Here is a 17,276-nt window from a genome sequence, read left to right on the forward strand (position 1 = left end):
TTACCAAATGGACAGGTGACTCAAGTCACACATATAGGATCATGTCATTTCAGTAATGGAGGAACACTTAGAAATGTTTTGCATATCCTGCATCTGCATACAATCTCATGTCGGTCTCCAAGATTACCAGAGATTTGCATTGTTCAGTCTCCTTTTATCCTCAGTTCTGCATTTTTCAGGACCTCTCCAGTGGGAGACTGAAGGGGATTGGTAGAGAATCAGGTGGACTCTATGTCTTTCCCTCTACAGCTTCTCTTAAAAGCTCATCCCATGAAGCATTCAGTTGTAATGTTAACGAGTTCAGCTTGTTGAGAACGGACTCCTATGGCACAAGAGAATGGGGCATGCACCGCCAAGTGTTTTGAAGCACCTTTTAGGAATAAAGGACGAACACCGCAAGAACATTGCGATAATTGCACTTGTCCACTTTGCTGGTACAACCTAGATCCTCTTTTCAGTCTAGTGATAGTAGGACTTTGGCTGTTTTTCAACTTTTACATATGGATGTGTGGGGACCATTCCAGGTTCCTACTATAGATGGTAATAGATTCTTTCTCAACATTGTTGATGATTTTTCCAGGATGACCTGGTTGTTTTTGCTGAAGGTTAAAAGTGATGTCATTGTTGTTTTGAGAAACTTTCTTGTCATGGTGAAAACTCAGTTTCATAAACTAGTTCAAGTTGTTAGAACTGATAATGGATGTGAGTTTGTCAATGCGGCTTGTCTTAGTCTCTTTCAATCTCATGGCATTATCCACCAAAGAACTTGTGTCTACACACCTGGTGTGTGGTCAGAGAAAGCATAGGCATGTGCTTGAAATTGCTAGAGCTATTAGGTTTCAAGGTTCTATTCCTTGGATTTTTGTTGTCATTGTATCTTCGGTGCAGTTTACTTGATTAACCGGCTTCCTTCTTCTATTTTGCATGGCCAGACTCCTTATGAGGTGTTCCATGGGAAAAATGTTCTTTGGACCATATCAGAACCTTAGGTTGTTTATGTTTTGCCAAAAAATTACCACCTGCTAACAAGTTTGAACCTAGAGCCATTGAGGCTGTTCATATGGGATACTCTTCTGTCACAAAAGGGTATATTCTTTTTGATCTACAGTCCAAATACTTTTTTATTTCTAGAGATGTTGTTTTCAGGGAACACATTTTCCTATTCGGTGCACCTGACCCTGTTCACAAGGTTGTTTCCCATCTACCTTCCCATTTCTCAGATGTTGATTCTGATCTTCCTATCACCACTGTCTCTATCACCACTATCCCTACTCCTCCACCAGCTCCTAATGCCTTACCTAATGCCCCTTCTCTAGAGCCTGTTGAGGACCCTGCACCTGCTCCTATGGCTACACCTAATGCTCCCCTTAGAAGATCCACTAGAAATAGAAGGGACCCTACTTGGTTGTCTGACTTTATCACCACTTCAGTTGCTACAAACTGCTCTTACCCCATCACTGATTATGTGTCCTATGCCCATCTATCACCTTCCTATAAAGCATGTTTGCTATCTTCTTCCCTTGTCAAAGAGCCCCTCTCCTTTAAAGAGGCTTCTTTTGATCCTAGATGGGTGGCAGCAATGCAGGATGAAATTACTGCCTTGCAGAATAATAGGACTTGGGAATTAGTACCCTTGCCTCCTGGTAAAGTTGCAATTGGTTGTAAGTGGGTCTTTAAGTTAAAATATCAATCCAATGGTGAGGTGGAAAGGTTTAAGGCTCATTTGGTGGCCAAGGGGTATAATCAGCAAGAAGGTCTTGACTATCATGAGACCTTTTCTCCTGTAGTCAAGATTGTCACCATCAGATCTGTCCTCTCTATTGCTGCTCAGTCTGGTTGGCACATCCACCAAATGGATGTTTACAATGCGTTTCTCCAAGGTGACTTACATGATGAGGTGTATATGACATTACCTGAGGGATTTTCAAGCCAGGGGGAGTCACCAGGATCAGTCTGCAGGCTTATCAAATCCCTTTATGGCTTGAAGCAAGCAAGTAGGCAGTGGAATCTAAAACTGTCTGAAGCATTAATTCAGTCTGGATTCATACAGCAAGTTGTGACCATTCTTTATTCATTCAGAGAGTCAATACCAACATTGTGGTGATACTTGTTTATGTGGATGATATGTTAATAGCAGGTGATGACTTGACACTCATACAAGACACTAAAGACAAGCTGCAACAAGCTTTCAAGATCAAAGACTTGGGACCCTTAAAGTTCTTCTTAGGAATGGAATTCAGCAGGTCCAAGGAAGGGATTATCATGAACCAAAGAAAGTATGCCATGGAGCTAATCAGTGATATGGGAATAAGTGGGGCAAAGCCAGCAAGTACTCCTCTAGATCTCAATCAGAAATTGACAATAAAGGAGTATGATGATATTAGTGGTGTATTTGGAGATGATGAACTTACTGACAAGGAGAGTTATCAGAAGCTCATAGGGAAACTCCTTTATTTAACTCTTACAAGGCCAGATATCTGCTATGGAGTCCAGACATTGAGCCAATTTATGCAAAGGCCCAAAAAATCCCACATGGAAGCAGGATTGAGGATAGTGAGATATATTAAAAATCAGCCTGGACTTGGCATTTTATTGAGCAACAGGAAATCTGAACATATGCAGGCTTATTGTGATGCAGATTGGGGGGCATGTCCTAATACGAGAAAATCTGTTACAGGATTTTTGGTAAAACATGGAGATAGCTTGATATCTTGGAAATCCAAGAAACAGTCAACTGTATCTAGGAGTTCAGCTGAATCAGAATACAGAAGCATGGCTACGACTGTCTCAGAAATTGTGTGGATCACAGGGTTGTTTAAAGAGCTTGGCCAGAAAATTGTATTGCCAGTTCATTTATTCTGTGATAGCAAGGCAGCACTACAAATTGCTACAAATCCAAAAGATACCACGAGAGGACAAAACACATAGAAATCGATTGTCATTTCATTCGAGAAAAGATTCAAAGTGGTTTGATCAAAACACAGTTCTTGGGAACAAGAGAATAGCAGGCAGACATCATGACAAAGGGTTTGGGAAGGCCACAACATGAGATACTGTTATCCAAGCTAGGAGTGTTAAATATTTTCGCAACTGCTAGCTTGAGGGGGAGTATTGGAGATAGAAAAATAGGCTAGATGTGTAATGGTCAGTTATGCAATAGTTGACAGATGGTTGCCAGCTGTATGAGAGTGATTAGCTAAGTACTTAAAAGTGTTAGTTAGTTAGTTAGTGGGTGAGTTAGGAAAGTCGGTGGAGCATGTATATATGTGACTTCACTATGAACTGAATAAAAACAACTGGTATTCTGCACCTTCCAGTTCCATGGAATCATTTTCTTCCACCATTTTTTCTCTCTAATTCGAACTGTCAACATGTACCATCAGATGGTGTGAAAAAATTCATACCCTGATGGCGTATATGTTTTACATTGTGCGTGTGAAAATCACAAAATTTTAAAAAATATTAGATTCTTGAACTTATATTTCAAAGGTGCTATATGTTCTATGCTAAAACTTCAAAGTTTACATATTTCTGCATTTCAACTGGAGACCGTCAAATTGACTCCGAAGAGATTCCATATTGTCATCTTATGAGTTTCTTTTTTCACTTTGACAGTCGATTCATAGCAAAATGCTTACGGTAATAGAGGCTAGAGATTTAATTAGTTTCTTTCTTTTAATTGGATCTCAATCATTAGCTTTTTTAATGAATTCTAAAACTTGTCCAGTGTTCAAAGAACATTCAGGCATGCACAAGCACGTTTGTTTTGACTGACACACAAGGGGTCAATTAACCATTTCCAGATTATTTCAATGTGGAAAAGGCAAACACAACTTTTTTATATGTCTATTTCGTCTATAAATCATAATATTACCTATTTGTCTTTTCAAGAAAAAGAAAAAAAGGCTATCCAGCTTTGTGGTAGATTTGTTCTTATAATAATGATACACACGAAAAAGGAAAAAACAAAAGATGATCCATTAAATATTAATAATGTTGTTGATAATAAGTGCCTAATTAATTAAGAAAGATACACTAATCTAACCTTTAGTTCTCCAAATCTCCCCCAATCTCATTCGAGAGAGAGAAAAGAAAAGGAAACCAATACAAAACTTCAAAACGAAAAGGAGAAAGGAAGAGATAGAAGAAGATGATAAGATAAGCACTCAATTCATGTATTGCAAAAGCTTAATGATATCTTGTTTGTAAGTCGCTCCCTCTTATCATTTTATTTGTCGTTTAAGGTTTTGATACTCTCTAAAAGGATTAAGAATTAGTTGATTAGATTACACTCTATCACTCCTCAATTTTATTCCGAAGACTAGGTAATTTGTCCGCACTTCGCGTGGTCACAGAAGTCCACATTAAGCTTATGAAATAACAAAAAAAAGTATAAATATTAGGAACATTCTAATTACCATAATTTTAATGAAAGGATCCTAAATGAGAAAATATACTGCGACATGTAAAGATAACTTGATGATGCAAAAATTTCTAACCCATGTATTTGACTTTAAATCTTTCTTTCCTCCTTTATGGAGTTATATTTTGTTTTTCAAAATCTTTCTTCAAAAAGAAAAAGAAAGTAATCAAAGTAAGATCATGATTATATAAGGAAAACAATGTCATATGAGCTCCGTGTATATACAAGTTATGAAAAATAAATGGCTCTGATTGACATTTCATGGCATTGCATTGCATAGCATATCCGTCATTTATTATCTGATTTACTTGATTATTTGGTATTTGATTTTAATTGATAAATGATTTATCCTTTATTTTGTTAAATTAAATAAGCGATCTAGAGTAAGATGAGTCGAATCAGGTAAAAGATGAAACTTTTCTTATTAAACGCCGTCACTACTTCTTCATTGTCGGTCTATGAGATATGCTGAGTACATGTGCTTCTCGTACTTATACTAAACTTGTTGCACTGTTAGTGCAGATTTTGTACCGAGCATGTGCGGTTCCCGTGGAGCGTACTAAGTCTGAGACTTGCACACTTGGAGATTGCGATGAGCTGCTTGGCTGATCTGCAACACCATCCTCCATCTATCCTTTTTTTATGCTTTTTTGTGACTAGCCCAGCTATGGAGCTAGGTGTACACTGCCATGTCGAGACTCTTTCGAAAGTGTATTTATTTCTTAGACAGTGTGTTCCGATCATTCATACTTGTATTGGTACTCCTAATAGCTCTTATACACATGACACCAGTCTTTAATTTCCGTGCTTTGGCTATTATTAAAGACTTGATTATTGATAATTTGTGATTTCACTTTGCTTTCTGCCAAAATATCTTAATTAATTGGTTAATTTCAATTATTGACATACTTACCGGGTGAGTGTAAAAAGTGCTTTTACAGCTTATGAATTTTGGGTCGTTTAAAAAATAATGTTTAATTTGAATTTCACCCTACTCATTTTTTTGCTAGTCTTTAAGGATCAAGCACCAAGAGGGTTCTACTTTCTGATTATAATTATAAGGATGATTTGTACACTTTTCTTCTTCATTCTATCCTTCAACTTTTTCTATCTCCCAAAATTTCACTAAATTGTTGGCATATCATGCTTGGACACCGTCACAACAGAATATTTCATCAAGTCTTGAAGAAGCATAATCATTCATTCTCTAATTTAAGCTTACATAACATTTGCAGTACTTGCCAATAGAGCAAGTCACACAAACTATATCTTCAAATTAGTTTTACTAATTAAAATTAATTTAAATTGATTAGAGTGATAGAATTTTGTGTAAGCACATACACCGATCGGTAGCTTTGTCATCAATCATTCGCTTATATTATATTTCGTTGACACCTATTTGGCTATTTCTTGCTGTATTCCAAGTCCTATATATTTGTGTCTCCGTCATGATACAAACGTCAGGTAGAATTCCATCTTTTCTTGTTCTCGTAATTAGTCAAAATATAACTAGACAGATCAAGGTGCGGAGGGCAAACATCAAATCCAATAAAGAGACAACATAGAGTACTTTAGTTATCTTGTCTAGTATCTGTAATGTGATGCTTTGCATGAAACAAGATTTTGCATAATCAATAAATCAAATATCTCTACCAAAAAAGGAAGATGAACTGTTTTCCCTCTCTTTTTGGAGAATCTAGAGATTTTGGGTGGAAAGTAGCATTTTCATCACCTTTTAATTGTCTGTGTATGTTGTGTGGAATAGAATTGTTTTATCCTCTTTGATTTCCTCCTGTCTTCATGTGATTTATCTCTTCCTTTAGTTACTTTTCCACTTTCCACTTCCAAACTTGAAAATTAAAAATGTTTTGTGAAAAAAGTAGCTCAGGGAAACAAACAATTCGAATTGATTGGTCACTTTCTCGATAAATATAAATAAGTTGTAAAATTAAATTAATCAAATGTGAGGTCATCTTTTTCTTCGTGTCTGTGTCCGCTTTTTCCCGAAAGAACATGAAACATAGAATTTTTAGTGGGAGATGGATAGCTATGACTTCCTTTAAGTAATTTCAAAGCTTACTTTTTGTTTGAATATAGTATTTGTTAGATTTGAGAATGAACATTTCCTCCATTTCATTTATATGTCACAACTTGGTTTTTGATGTTGTTTTACAATATTTCAGAAGAAAAAATGGATAGAAAAACCTAATGTCACTTGAAAAATAAAGGCCATAAAATTTAGGATCTGAAATATCACATGCATGCAACACCCTTGGAGCTTGATTAATTGCAAACATCTCATACCCCAAAACTATAGAGAACTATAGAATTGCACCGAAAATTCACTTTAGCTTATCAGATTTGCAGAATAATTTTGTCTTATCTAACATCTTGGAATATAATAGTATCAAAATCAAGATATTATTATTGCCTCAATCAGTCTTGTAACGCCTTATTTTTTCTTCTCACTCGCGTTTGAGATGATATCAATCTTATTTGGATTAGAAACGCTATTTCTTTTTGCACAGATATAAGGTTTGGTTGCTTTATTATTAGGGATCTTTTCAAAAGCATACAACCCAACACAACATATTACACACGTAATCATATTTTTAGTTTACAATTGCACTGTCAAATAAATTTTGTAATAGTGTTTATACATCCGTTATATAACATTATACAATATTATACATTTACTGTAAACAATGTATCAACTTTGTATAAAATGTATATATAAAAGTGTATAAGAGGTGTTCATACATACTTTTACACTATTATATGAAAGTCTAGTTTCATCTCCTATTATCGTCAACCACGAAACTCCATCCAAAATAGGTCAAATCTTTTCTTGAATAGTTTCAAATTTTAACCACAACTTCAAAATGACATCCCCAACAAATCTCAATCATCAGTTTGTCAAAATTTTCATCAAATTAATGACAAAACTCATTTCTAAGTTTTCAAGCTTTTAAAAATCCCAACAATTGAGTTTTAAATTTCTTACTTTAATTCACCTAATAATGTTTAAATTTGTGATGATAAATATGAATATCATCAAAATCAATTTTAAGCATCAAAAAATGAAAGCCTTAATTACAAATTAAAGAATTAATGCTTTTTCCCTAAGTATTTCAAATTAGACACAAAATGAGCTACATAAGGTAAGATCTGAAATATGGACTCAATTTGATTATAAACTTTGTCCAAATAATATAAAGTGTAGAAGTCTCATTATTATTGAACAAAGGTTTCATGGACAAAATATATATACTCTGTATAGTATTTTATGTTGCATACTTTAATTTTAATTTTTAAAAAAAGGTATCACCTTTTATATGTAGATTTTAGTTATAAAAAAAATTATTATACAAGAAAGATTTAAAATAAAAAAGATACACATAAATTGAAATAAAGAATAAATATAAATAAAGAACAGAATGAAAGGAAGGTCCTCAAATCAATGAAAAGTGGCTCCAACATATGTTAGCAGCCCCTATTTTGGTAGTGGGAGGTGACTATGGCCGCACAGTGATTTAAGGAGAAAAAGGGCAGATGACTGACGCGTGTCACGTACTAGACATGGAACGTGCTTCCCATTCACTACTCATAACTATCTAAATCATTTTTGTTTTCTTTCCCTTGTTTTTCTCATTTTCTTGTATATGTAAAGTTGGAACAAGTTACAACTATTAAAAAAGGCATAACATGTATATAGACACCTTCACTTAAATTCAACTGACAAGTAAACAAGCCAATATTGAGAATACATATTTAATGGTCTCAATTTGATTTAAGTTGGCTCCATACATATTCCAATTTTAAAAATGCATCATTTAGAGACGGCTACATTTAAGTTTTCTAGATACGTATTTTTAAAGTTAGGATATTTACGGAACTAACTTAAACCAAATTAAAATATCTAAATAGATATTATTAAAATTGAGATATTTACTTGACAGTTGAAACCAAGTTAAAAGTGTCTGTTATGCCATTAAAAAGCTTTCTGACTTCTCTCCACAAAAGCCTTGTAGGCGCACTTTAGCGTGTGGATAGTGCCGCATGGATGCTAACTTGGCAAATTCACATTGGACCTCCTTGTCCATTTTATTGTCTCTTTTTTGTTTTTGTTTCAAATTATTTGTTATGTGAATAATGAAAGTGCAGTTTTTTGGCTTTTAGAAAAAATCTAACGATCATAATAATAAATGATCATAGATTTAAATCCGACTTGTATAGCGATTACACTCGAAGTGGATTCAAAAATTGTGCGGATTCCCTTCATATGTACTGGTCTTTAACTTTTGCCCCTCAAATTATTATTCTTTAATTTTTGTCTATACTTCTCGTTTAATGAAAATTAGTGGGCCAAAGTAACCTTATTTCTTGGTCTATGAAATCAGAGATTCTAGGTTTGAACCCCAGCAAAGTAAAAAAAGAAAAAAGAAAAAAAAAACAATTTCACAAGGCACAGTTTTCATAGACACTATGACTATTCAGGGCAAAGTTATGCCTTAAGGTTTAGTTCTGTAGGATAAGCCGAACAAGGCATATTTTCTATGTAGTTCAGAACTACGTCGGACAAGGCATATAGTTTATATGTAACTTAATTTCTACAGAACTATGCCGAACAAGGCATAGTTTCTCTGTAGTTATATAGAAACTATGCCTCGTCCGACATAATTTTGTAGAAATTAAGTTATACGACAAAACTATGCTGAAAAAGAAGTACTACAGAACTATGCCTTAAGGCATGACTTTGCCTGAATAGGCATAGTTTCTATGAAAAACTTGCCTTACGAAAGTGTTTTTTTTTTTTTTTTTTTGCTACTAGGGTTCGAACCCAGAATGTTGGGGATATTTTCGGTCATTTTTTTATTGCTTATAATGTCGAAGGACAAAAATTAAAGACCAGCGATTTGAGGGACAAAAATTAAAGACCATCCCCCGAAATAGGGTGTTTTTGTGTAATGATCCAAATGGATTCTTCTAACTCTCTCTTCGGTGTGCCTCCGCATGTTTTTTCTTTGGGAAAATGACCTAATAATACTACTTAAATATTCTATATTTCAAAACCTAAGGATACTTTTCCTTATTTATAAAATATACCAACAAAATTACAAAGTATACCAGATTTGGCTTAATGGGATACCCACAATTTTAGGCTTTTTATTAAGGAAGAGAATCTGATTTTAAATATGGCTTAATTTTAGGATAGTTACCAATCAACTTCTTCTTTTTAAGAAGATTTTTTTCTATCTCTATCTCCCTCTATGATAGACACCATTTTCGAACCTAAAATTCATCTTCTCTCCTAGTATAAATTTTCAAACCAATATTACAAAGTATTTTTTATTACTGACCTATGTATTAATTGTATATAAACATTGGTTTGTAACGTTTTGAGATATGTCTGATCATTGTGTGTTTGAAATCTATACAAATTATATAAACTGTAGTTTTCAAAAATGTTAAAAACTAATATATGTATGAAATGTGTATGGAAACTGCTATATATCATTTTTTAGATATATACGGCACAGGGTATATGAAATGCGAATAAATTCAATATGAATTAGTCTTAAAAATGTTGAAAACTGATAACTGATATGTGTATGAAATATGTATGGAATGCGTTTGTATCAATCAGAAAACTTATTATACATATATACTTTCTCATAATCTATACATACTTTGATCAGATTTTATACAATTTATATGTACTTTATCATACTCAAAATATACATACAACTTTTATTCATATTCGTACATAAAAATTATAACGAATTTATACGGTTATACATATTGCATAGAAAAATTTATACATATTTATTTTCTAGTGCATGAACTTTGTATGGAATCTGGTTTTGTATCAATTACAAAGTATTATACATATTTTCTCAAAATTTATACATACTTTGAGTAGATTTTATGCAATTTATATGTACTTTATCATAATCAAATACATATACCATTTTTATACATATTTCATATAAAAAGTATACGCATATGTTTTCTGGTGTATGAACTTTGTACATAAAAACTACCGATGAGAATGAACTTTTTGAGTAAAAGTTGGAGAAAATTAGGAAATAATATCTCTTAATTTTAAATGGCGAGAGAAAAGTGAATGAAATAAGGGAGCAAAAGTTGGAGAAAATCAGGAAACAGTATCTCTTAAGTTTTAACGGAGAGAGAAAAGTGGATAAAATAAGGAAAGCAGTTTCCTTACCTTATTTAATGTGTTTTATTTGCTTCTTTTTAATTTACCCGATTCGTATAGATTTTGTAACAATTCTATCGATATATTTTGTAAACTGAAAAATATCGTCATTTTCTGTAAATATACCATCTTACTATGTACATATATGTTTTTTGCCCTCTTTCTTTTTGGGTATTTGGCCCGTAAAAGAGGAGAGAAAAGAATTTGATGAAAATTAAACGCGTAGGATAAATATTGTAATTATATTGTAAACCGAAAAGGGCAAAAATACCTCTAACGTATAAAAAATGGCACACAAATACCCTTCTTCCATCTTTTGATCTAAAAATACCTCTAATCTTTACTTTTGCTTCAATTACACCCCTCCTTCCACCTTTTGGGTTAAAAAATACCCTCAACCTTTTTTTTTTTTTGGCTTGAATTTTCTATCCGCGGGAAGAAAATACATAAAGAGCGCTCAATAGTATGAGCTGATTCGTCAATGTCAAGTTATTATTAATATGCAGTCAAATAATTGTTGTATATAATTAAGCATCAAACGCTGACTTCTATTTTGAGAAAACTTCGTATAAAACGTTTAGGAAGATTAAAATTAAGAGTTCTCTCTTTATCGTTCTTCATTATGAATTCTATGAAAGTAGTAATTGATTAAGTATAGGGAAGCTTGTGAATATCTAGACGTTCTTCATTGTAATTAACTAGCTAGTTTCAGCATATATGCATAGACTAATGAATTTATTCTCACCGTTTAACGAATTAGTAAATATCTAGATATCACTAAATATTTGATATTTGGGTTAAATTAGTAGGAACTCGAAATAGACAATCATATTACTTTTGATAAGGAGTCTGGTTATACAGTAGAATATAAGAACTGTTTTAATTAACTGTTAAAAACAAAGTTATTTTACAATTCTAGTATATATTTGGCTACATAAGGTATGCCGAACAATAAATTTCATATTCTAGAAATAGGAACAATGGTTTTTTGCTTAAAAGGGGGATGATCATTTCCCCAGATGATCGAATCTGAAATTTATAACGACCCGTTCGGTCGTTATTCTTGTTTTGACCATATTACCCCCCTTCAACCCAGTTCCCAAGGTATTCAGGCGTTTCTAGTGAAAGTTGAAAGAAATAGAACCCTTAAGCGAAAGCATTTGACCAATGGTTGACTTTTGGGTAAATAGACCTTTTTCGGAATTCCGTCGATTCCGTGAGGTTCGGAAGGTCATTTAGGACTTGATGGGGTGGCTGGTTCGGTTCCCGAGGCTTTTGGGTGTGTTTTGGGGTACTTGGTTGGAAACTTGATTTTAGCCGTTTGGGGGTGGACCGAGTCAAGGTGACTTCCGTTGGGAATTCTGAGGTCACGGATGGATTCTAGCATGTTTTTACTTGTGTCTGCATGTTTAGTTTGTATCCGAGAGGTTTCAGATAGATGTCGAGGTTTTGAGTTGATACTTGGTGAAACCAGAAATTTGCTGGTTTCTGCTGTCTCGCCCCAGCGGAGGGTATCCGCCCAAGCGGGACTTGGCCCGCAGGAGCGAAAGGGTGACTCATTAAATGAATTTTGCCCCAGCGGACGAGAATCCGCTGAGCGGGATCGCGGAAGCGGGACTTTGTCGCACCAACGAACATCGCAGAACCAGAAACCTTGTTTTTATTCCCAACTTCGAATCATTAGTTCTATTCACCAAAAAAACCTAATTCTAAGGAGCATTGGGGGCGATTTCTAGAGAACCTTTGGTGGAATCATCTTGGGATAAGTCCTTGGACCTTAATCTTGTAATTAATCCTTCATTTATTAGTATCCATGGTAGTTAATGGCTAATGAGGGCGATGGGTTATAGAAACCTAGGTTGTTGATCATTGAACCCTCTAATCTAATTGAATATTGTTGTCCCAATTGTTGGTACCTATTATCTAACTTGTGGATTAATAGATTCTAGGTTGGAATCTCCCTTGGCTTCTAGAATCAATTCATGAATTTAGGGTTCTTTCTAATTTGGGGGATTTTGATTTAATTGATGCAATTGAGGGACCAATGGTGGCTAGAATTTCATGAAATTAAGGATAATGACTAATTGGACTATGGGTAGCGTATTTTTGCCTTAATTTCTGATTTGCCCTCGTGCTTCGATAGGGGTATTTTGGGTACTTTTCCCCCGTCTCTTTTTTCAATTGGTTGACTTTGTTGTGGTCATTTACTTACTTATCATTGATGTTATTAGACTTCAATTGAGATGAGGTGCTTCAGAAAGGGAAGGCTCAGGTGGAGTAGTACTTGGCTCCTGTTTGGCATTTGAGGTAGGTTACGGCTTACTTTAGTTAGATTTTGGTTAGTGAAATGAATGTATGCATATAATTGACGGGAGAAAGCATGATTAGGTCTTCAGACATGATGTTGGGATGGATATACTCTTAGGTTGGTATGACTTCTGATTATGTGGGCTTGTTGTCATTATTTTAGGCATTGTGACTTGTGGTGTACCTGTTGTGTTTGGAAGTGAAGTGATATGATAGATTCACTATGGTGATTGAAGCTAGATTGTTGATTCCATTTTCATGGTTGATGTGATTTATATAAGTCTTGATGCGGCTTATGGTGTTGTGACTTCCATAGTACGTTCATTGGCATTGACTACATTGATTTAGCATTACTGCATTCATTCTCTCATACATGATGGAAATGGTTCGGAAATGATTGATGAAAGATTTATGACAACTATGAAAGAAAATGTGACACTTTGATGAAAGTATGATATGAAACCGTGATTCGAGGTCTGTTCCAGAGCAGAAGGTATGCGCGTTCGTGATCGGAGGTCTGTTTCGGAGCGAGTGGTGCATGGACGGTATGGGTCCTCCGCGGATCATGACTGCCGAGACGTCGAGGTTCCGTCTGGAGCATGTGTGTACAGGTTGAGTTGCTGACCATCGCATTGCATTGACATCCATCTCATTGCATTGCATATATCATCATCTCATTATACCTCTATTGATCGGATTGTCGGTTGTACTCGTGTTATGGTTATTATGTGGAATTGTGGGAAACTTGGCAGACTGGTGTTTAGGCGCTTCACCATAGGCTATGATTCGACTATTTGATCATTTGTGAATTGAGTGGATACTTGTGCCTGTCTGTTTATCTTGATTGACTTTGTGCTTATATGCGTGAGCTAATCTTAGTCGGCCTATGATGCTTACCAGTACGTGTGTGTACTGATACTACCTTGTTGCACTTTTTCTGAGTGCAGATTGTGAGACAGGACCTTCTTCTAGACCCCGATTCTAGCCTTGAGGCTATTGCTATTAGGATCCGAGGGTGAGCTACTTTCCTGCCATGCAGCCCTGGAGATTCCTTTCCTATTTGTCTATCATTACTCCTTTAGACATTTTTACTATATTTCAGACATTTGTATTATTCTAGACAGTGTTGGTTAGTGTTCTTGTGCGGTGACTTATTTTCTGAGGTTGTATTATGACTAGTATTTTCCGCACTTATTATCATCTATGGTATTGACTTAGACTTATTATTATTTGATCATGTTATTTAAGTCTTGTTGGTAATTGAATAAGTAATTAATTAAGGAGATAGTTCGCCCACCAGGGAGGCTAGTGTGGGTACAAAATTACTGTGAGATTTTTCTATATTTTCTCCTTCGAGAGAAAATCCAAGCCATATATTATGATTAGGGGTGTACAAAGTAAACCGAAAAATCGCACCAAACCGATAAACCGAGTCAAACCGAGAAAAAAACCCGACTAGTGGTTTGGTTTGACTTGGTTTGGTGTTGGAAAAAAAAAACCCGACCATAATTGGTTTGGTTTGGTTTTAGCTAAAAAAAGTCAAACCGAACCAAACCAACCCGACATTACATGTATTCAATTTTTAAAATATTTTATACATAAAAATATTTATTTGTAAAGTAATTTATAAATATTTCTTAAATTTTTTCGTAATTTTTTTATCTATTATCATATTATTCAAGCTTGAACTTAGAATTTTGAATGTCAATAAGTTTTATATCCTATGGATGTTAGTAACTCAAATAAAGTCCAAACCAAAATCAACTCAACACTAATCCTAACAAAAGAAATTCAATTTACCACTAGAAATGACAATAATGTTAGATATCTATTCTTTAGTTTTGCATAATTGATTTAGAGAGTAAAAATACATAACTTAAATTTTTTTTTCTTTGTCATATAATTAATACTTATTTTAGCATGACTTAGTATTTTCAGATTATGGTCATTTTCTTTTATGGCTTGTTAATTAGCAATATCTATTTTAACCGATTATATTAGCTTTTGTTGAATATTTTAATACAATGTCATCACTCTTCTCACATTTTGTGTTATTTTCTTAAGAAACACCTTAATTATATAATTGTATCTTACTAGGGCTAAAGAAATATTTGAAGTAAAAGTTATATGTTTTGTATCAAGACTATTCCGAAAAAACCGAAAAACCCGAGAAAACCGAACAACCCGAGAAAACCCGAGATTGAAAAACCCAAATTTTATTGGTTTGGTTTGGTGTATAAATTTTAAAACCCGACGCAATTGGTTTGGTTTGGTGTTTAAAAAATCCGAACCAACCCGGTCCATGTACACCCCTAATTATGATCCATAGAAACTTCTTTTGCATTTTCTTAAATTGAGTTTTAATAGATTCTGAAAATTAATTTTGTGGGTTAGGTTAACCTACATTACTGAAATATTTAGACTGAATATGGATGTGATGATTATATCCCCAAATGATCGAAGCCGAAATTATTGAGCGCTCTTTAGGTATTTTCTTCATACAGGTAGAAAATCCGAGACAAAATCACAAAAAAAAAAAAAAAAAAAAAAAAAAGAAAGAAAGAAAGAAAGATTGAGGGTATTTTTAGACCAAAAAGTGAGAGGGGTATTCTTGAACCAAAATAAAGATTGAAGTATTTTTAAGGGTGTTTTTGGCTCTTTTCCGTAGTGTAAATTATCACTTTATTACTTTCTAACTTTTTGGGCGTTTTTGGTACGAATTTTCTTAGAAAATAAGTGTATTTTTGGGTGTTTGATACGTAAACGAAAAAATATTTTTCCAAATTATTTATATGTAATCAAGCGTGGCATGCAATTTAAGAATGTAAAAGACGTTTGAATTTGATGGTCCTAAACTAAAGATGTATATAACACACTACAAATATTTATTAAATGTTGTGGTCTTAAATATTTTATGTTAAACTAACTTATTTTCCGGTACATCTTTTAAAATAACTAAGAATTTTTTTCTAATTTCTTCATGTTTATTAACGTCTATACGGAATCCATTTCCGTGCTTATCTTTTTTTTTAGAGTTGTCAGTGCATCACAAACAACCGAAACTATTTAATCAGATTTATTATTGCATTGAGTAATATACCTTCGATGTTTTATTGCAGGATTGAGTAATAATATACATGTATTAAGTGACTTGTAGTTCACCCTCGACCAAATGTGTCATCATCATTGGAGGAGGGTGACCGGGTAAGGTCGTGACTGCGTTATATCAGGATAGCTGTCTCGGATATGGCTCAAGATGAACGAGCGATAGATGCCTAATAATGTTAAAGTTCCAAGGTTTAAAGGATCACGCTCAATCCTATCATGAGTTCACAATCTCCATGCTAGTAATAACTGAATCATGCGTAGGGTTAAAGTTAGTAAAATTAATCATATATAATTCTAATATTTCCTGATTGTAACCTATCTAGTTTCTCGCCTGATACTAAATTACTCTCTACTAGGCATTGCAAAAGACAATTGTTCAAACTTTGTTTATCAAGCAATTTTCATCACTGTTTCAGTGATCGACTAAGAATAGCTTTACCTTTTATTATTCAGTTCTTCGATTATTGTCAATTATTTAATTTATTATTTCAATTACTATTTTTTGTTTCGATCGCTAACTCAAATGTTTTATAATATTTTGATTAATTCTTGTTGCTAAAGACGTCTTTCATACCAATTCAACTCATTTTTTAAAAATCTTTTTAGGCTAAACAATATCATAGAATGATTTATATATAGCTGGATTGAGTAATATACCTTAGATAAATATCTAAATTAAATTGTGGAAATACATTTTCTAAAGGGAAGTTTCCAATAGTATGTTTGAAATGTTATTTGCGTACAAAAAAGCCAGAAGGTTTATGGAAAATTGGCTCTAATAATGGTCAGCAAATAATTATGCCACCATTATATGGAAAAGGTATATGATCATCCATCAATTGTGACCTACGCTTTAAAGAAAATGATGACTGCAGGTATTTTTTTATAGACGAAAAATTCACAGGAACTAGGTACATAGTTGGAACTTAATATATAATGAGTTTGTCCCTCTATCTTTCTCCATATATATATAATTAGTATATATTTTTAATTTGCATTTTTTTAGGTAGAGTGACCAAATATGTTAAAAGCCCATAATATATTAGGCTCTTATCCATAATTAAATTTAAAATAATGACATGCGTCTAATTCACACATTCGAAACTCAACAAAAATCTTCGGCAATAATGCGTGCAAGTAATATTATAGTAGCACACAAGTGCTTACCAATCTCATAATGAATGTTGCCACTTGCCACCATATGAATTTTTGTTGGGA

General features: G+C 33.7%; 1 protein-coding gene and 1 non-coding gene across 2 annotated transcripts; both read left to right on the forward strand.

Annotated features, from left to right (window-relative positions):
* The first annotated feature begins 2,124 nt into the window (after positions 1 to 2,124).
* On the forward strand, positions 2,125 to 2,928 carry LOC132034988 (uncharacterized mitochondrial protein AtMg00810-like). The gene has a single exon (XM_059425310.1). It carries the CDS (start codon positions 2,125 to 2,127, stop codon positions 2,926 to 2,928), a length of 804 nt encoding a protein of 267 aa, XP_059281293.1.
* Positions 2,929 to 15,378: 12,450 nt separating this feature from the next.
* On the forward strand, positions 15,379 to 15,450 carry LOC132035678 (small nucleolar RNA Z103). The gene has a single exon (XR_009409398.1). It is a non-coding gene; the product is annotated as a small nucleolar RNA Z103 (small nucleolar RNA).
* The last annotated feature ends 1,826 nt before the right edge of the window (positions 15,451 to 17,276 follow it).

Source organism: Lycium ferocissimum, chromosome 10 (assembly GCF_029784015.1).
Source record: "Lycium ferocissimum isolate CSIRO_LF1 chromosome 10, AGI_CSIRO_Lferr_CH_V1, whole genome shotgun sequence".
In the NCBI taxonomy this organism is placed as follows: Eukaryota; Viridiplantae; Streptophyta; class Magnoliopsida; order Solanales; family Solanaceae; genus Lycium; species Lycium ferocissimum.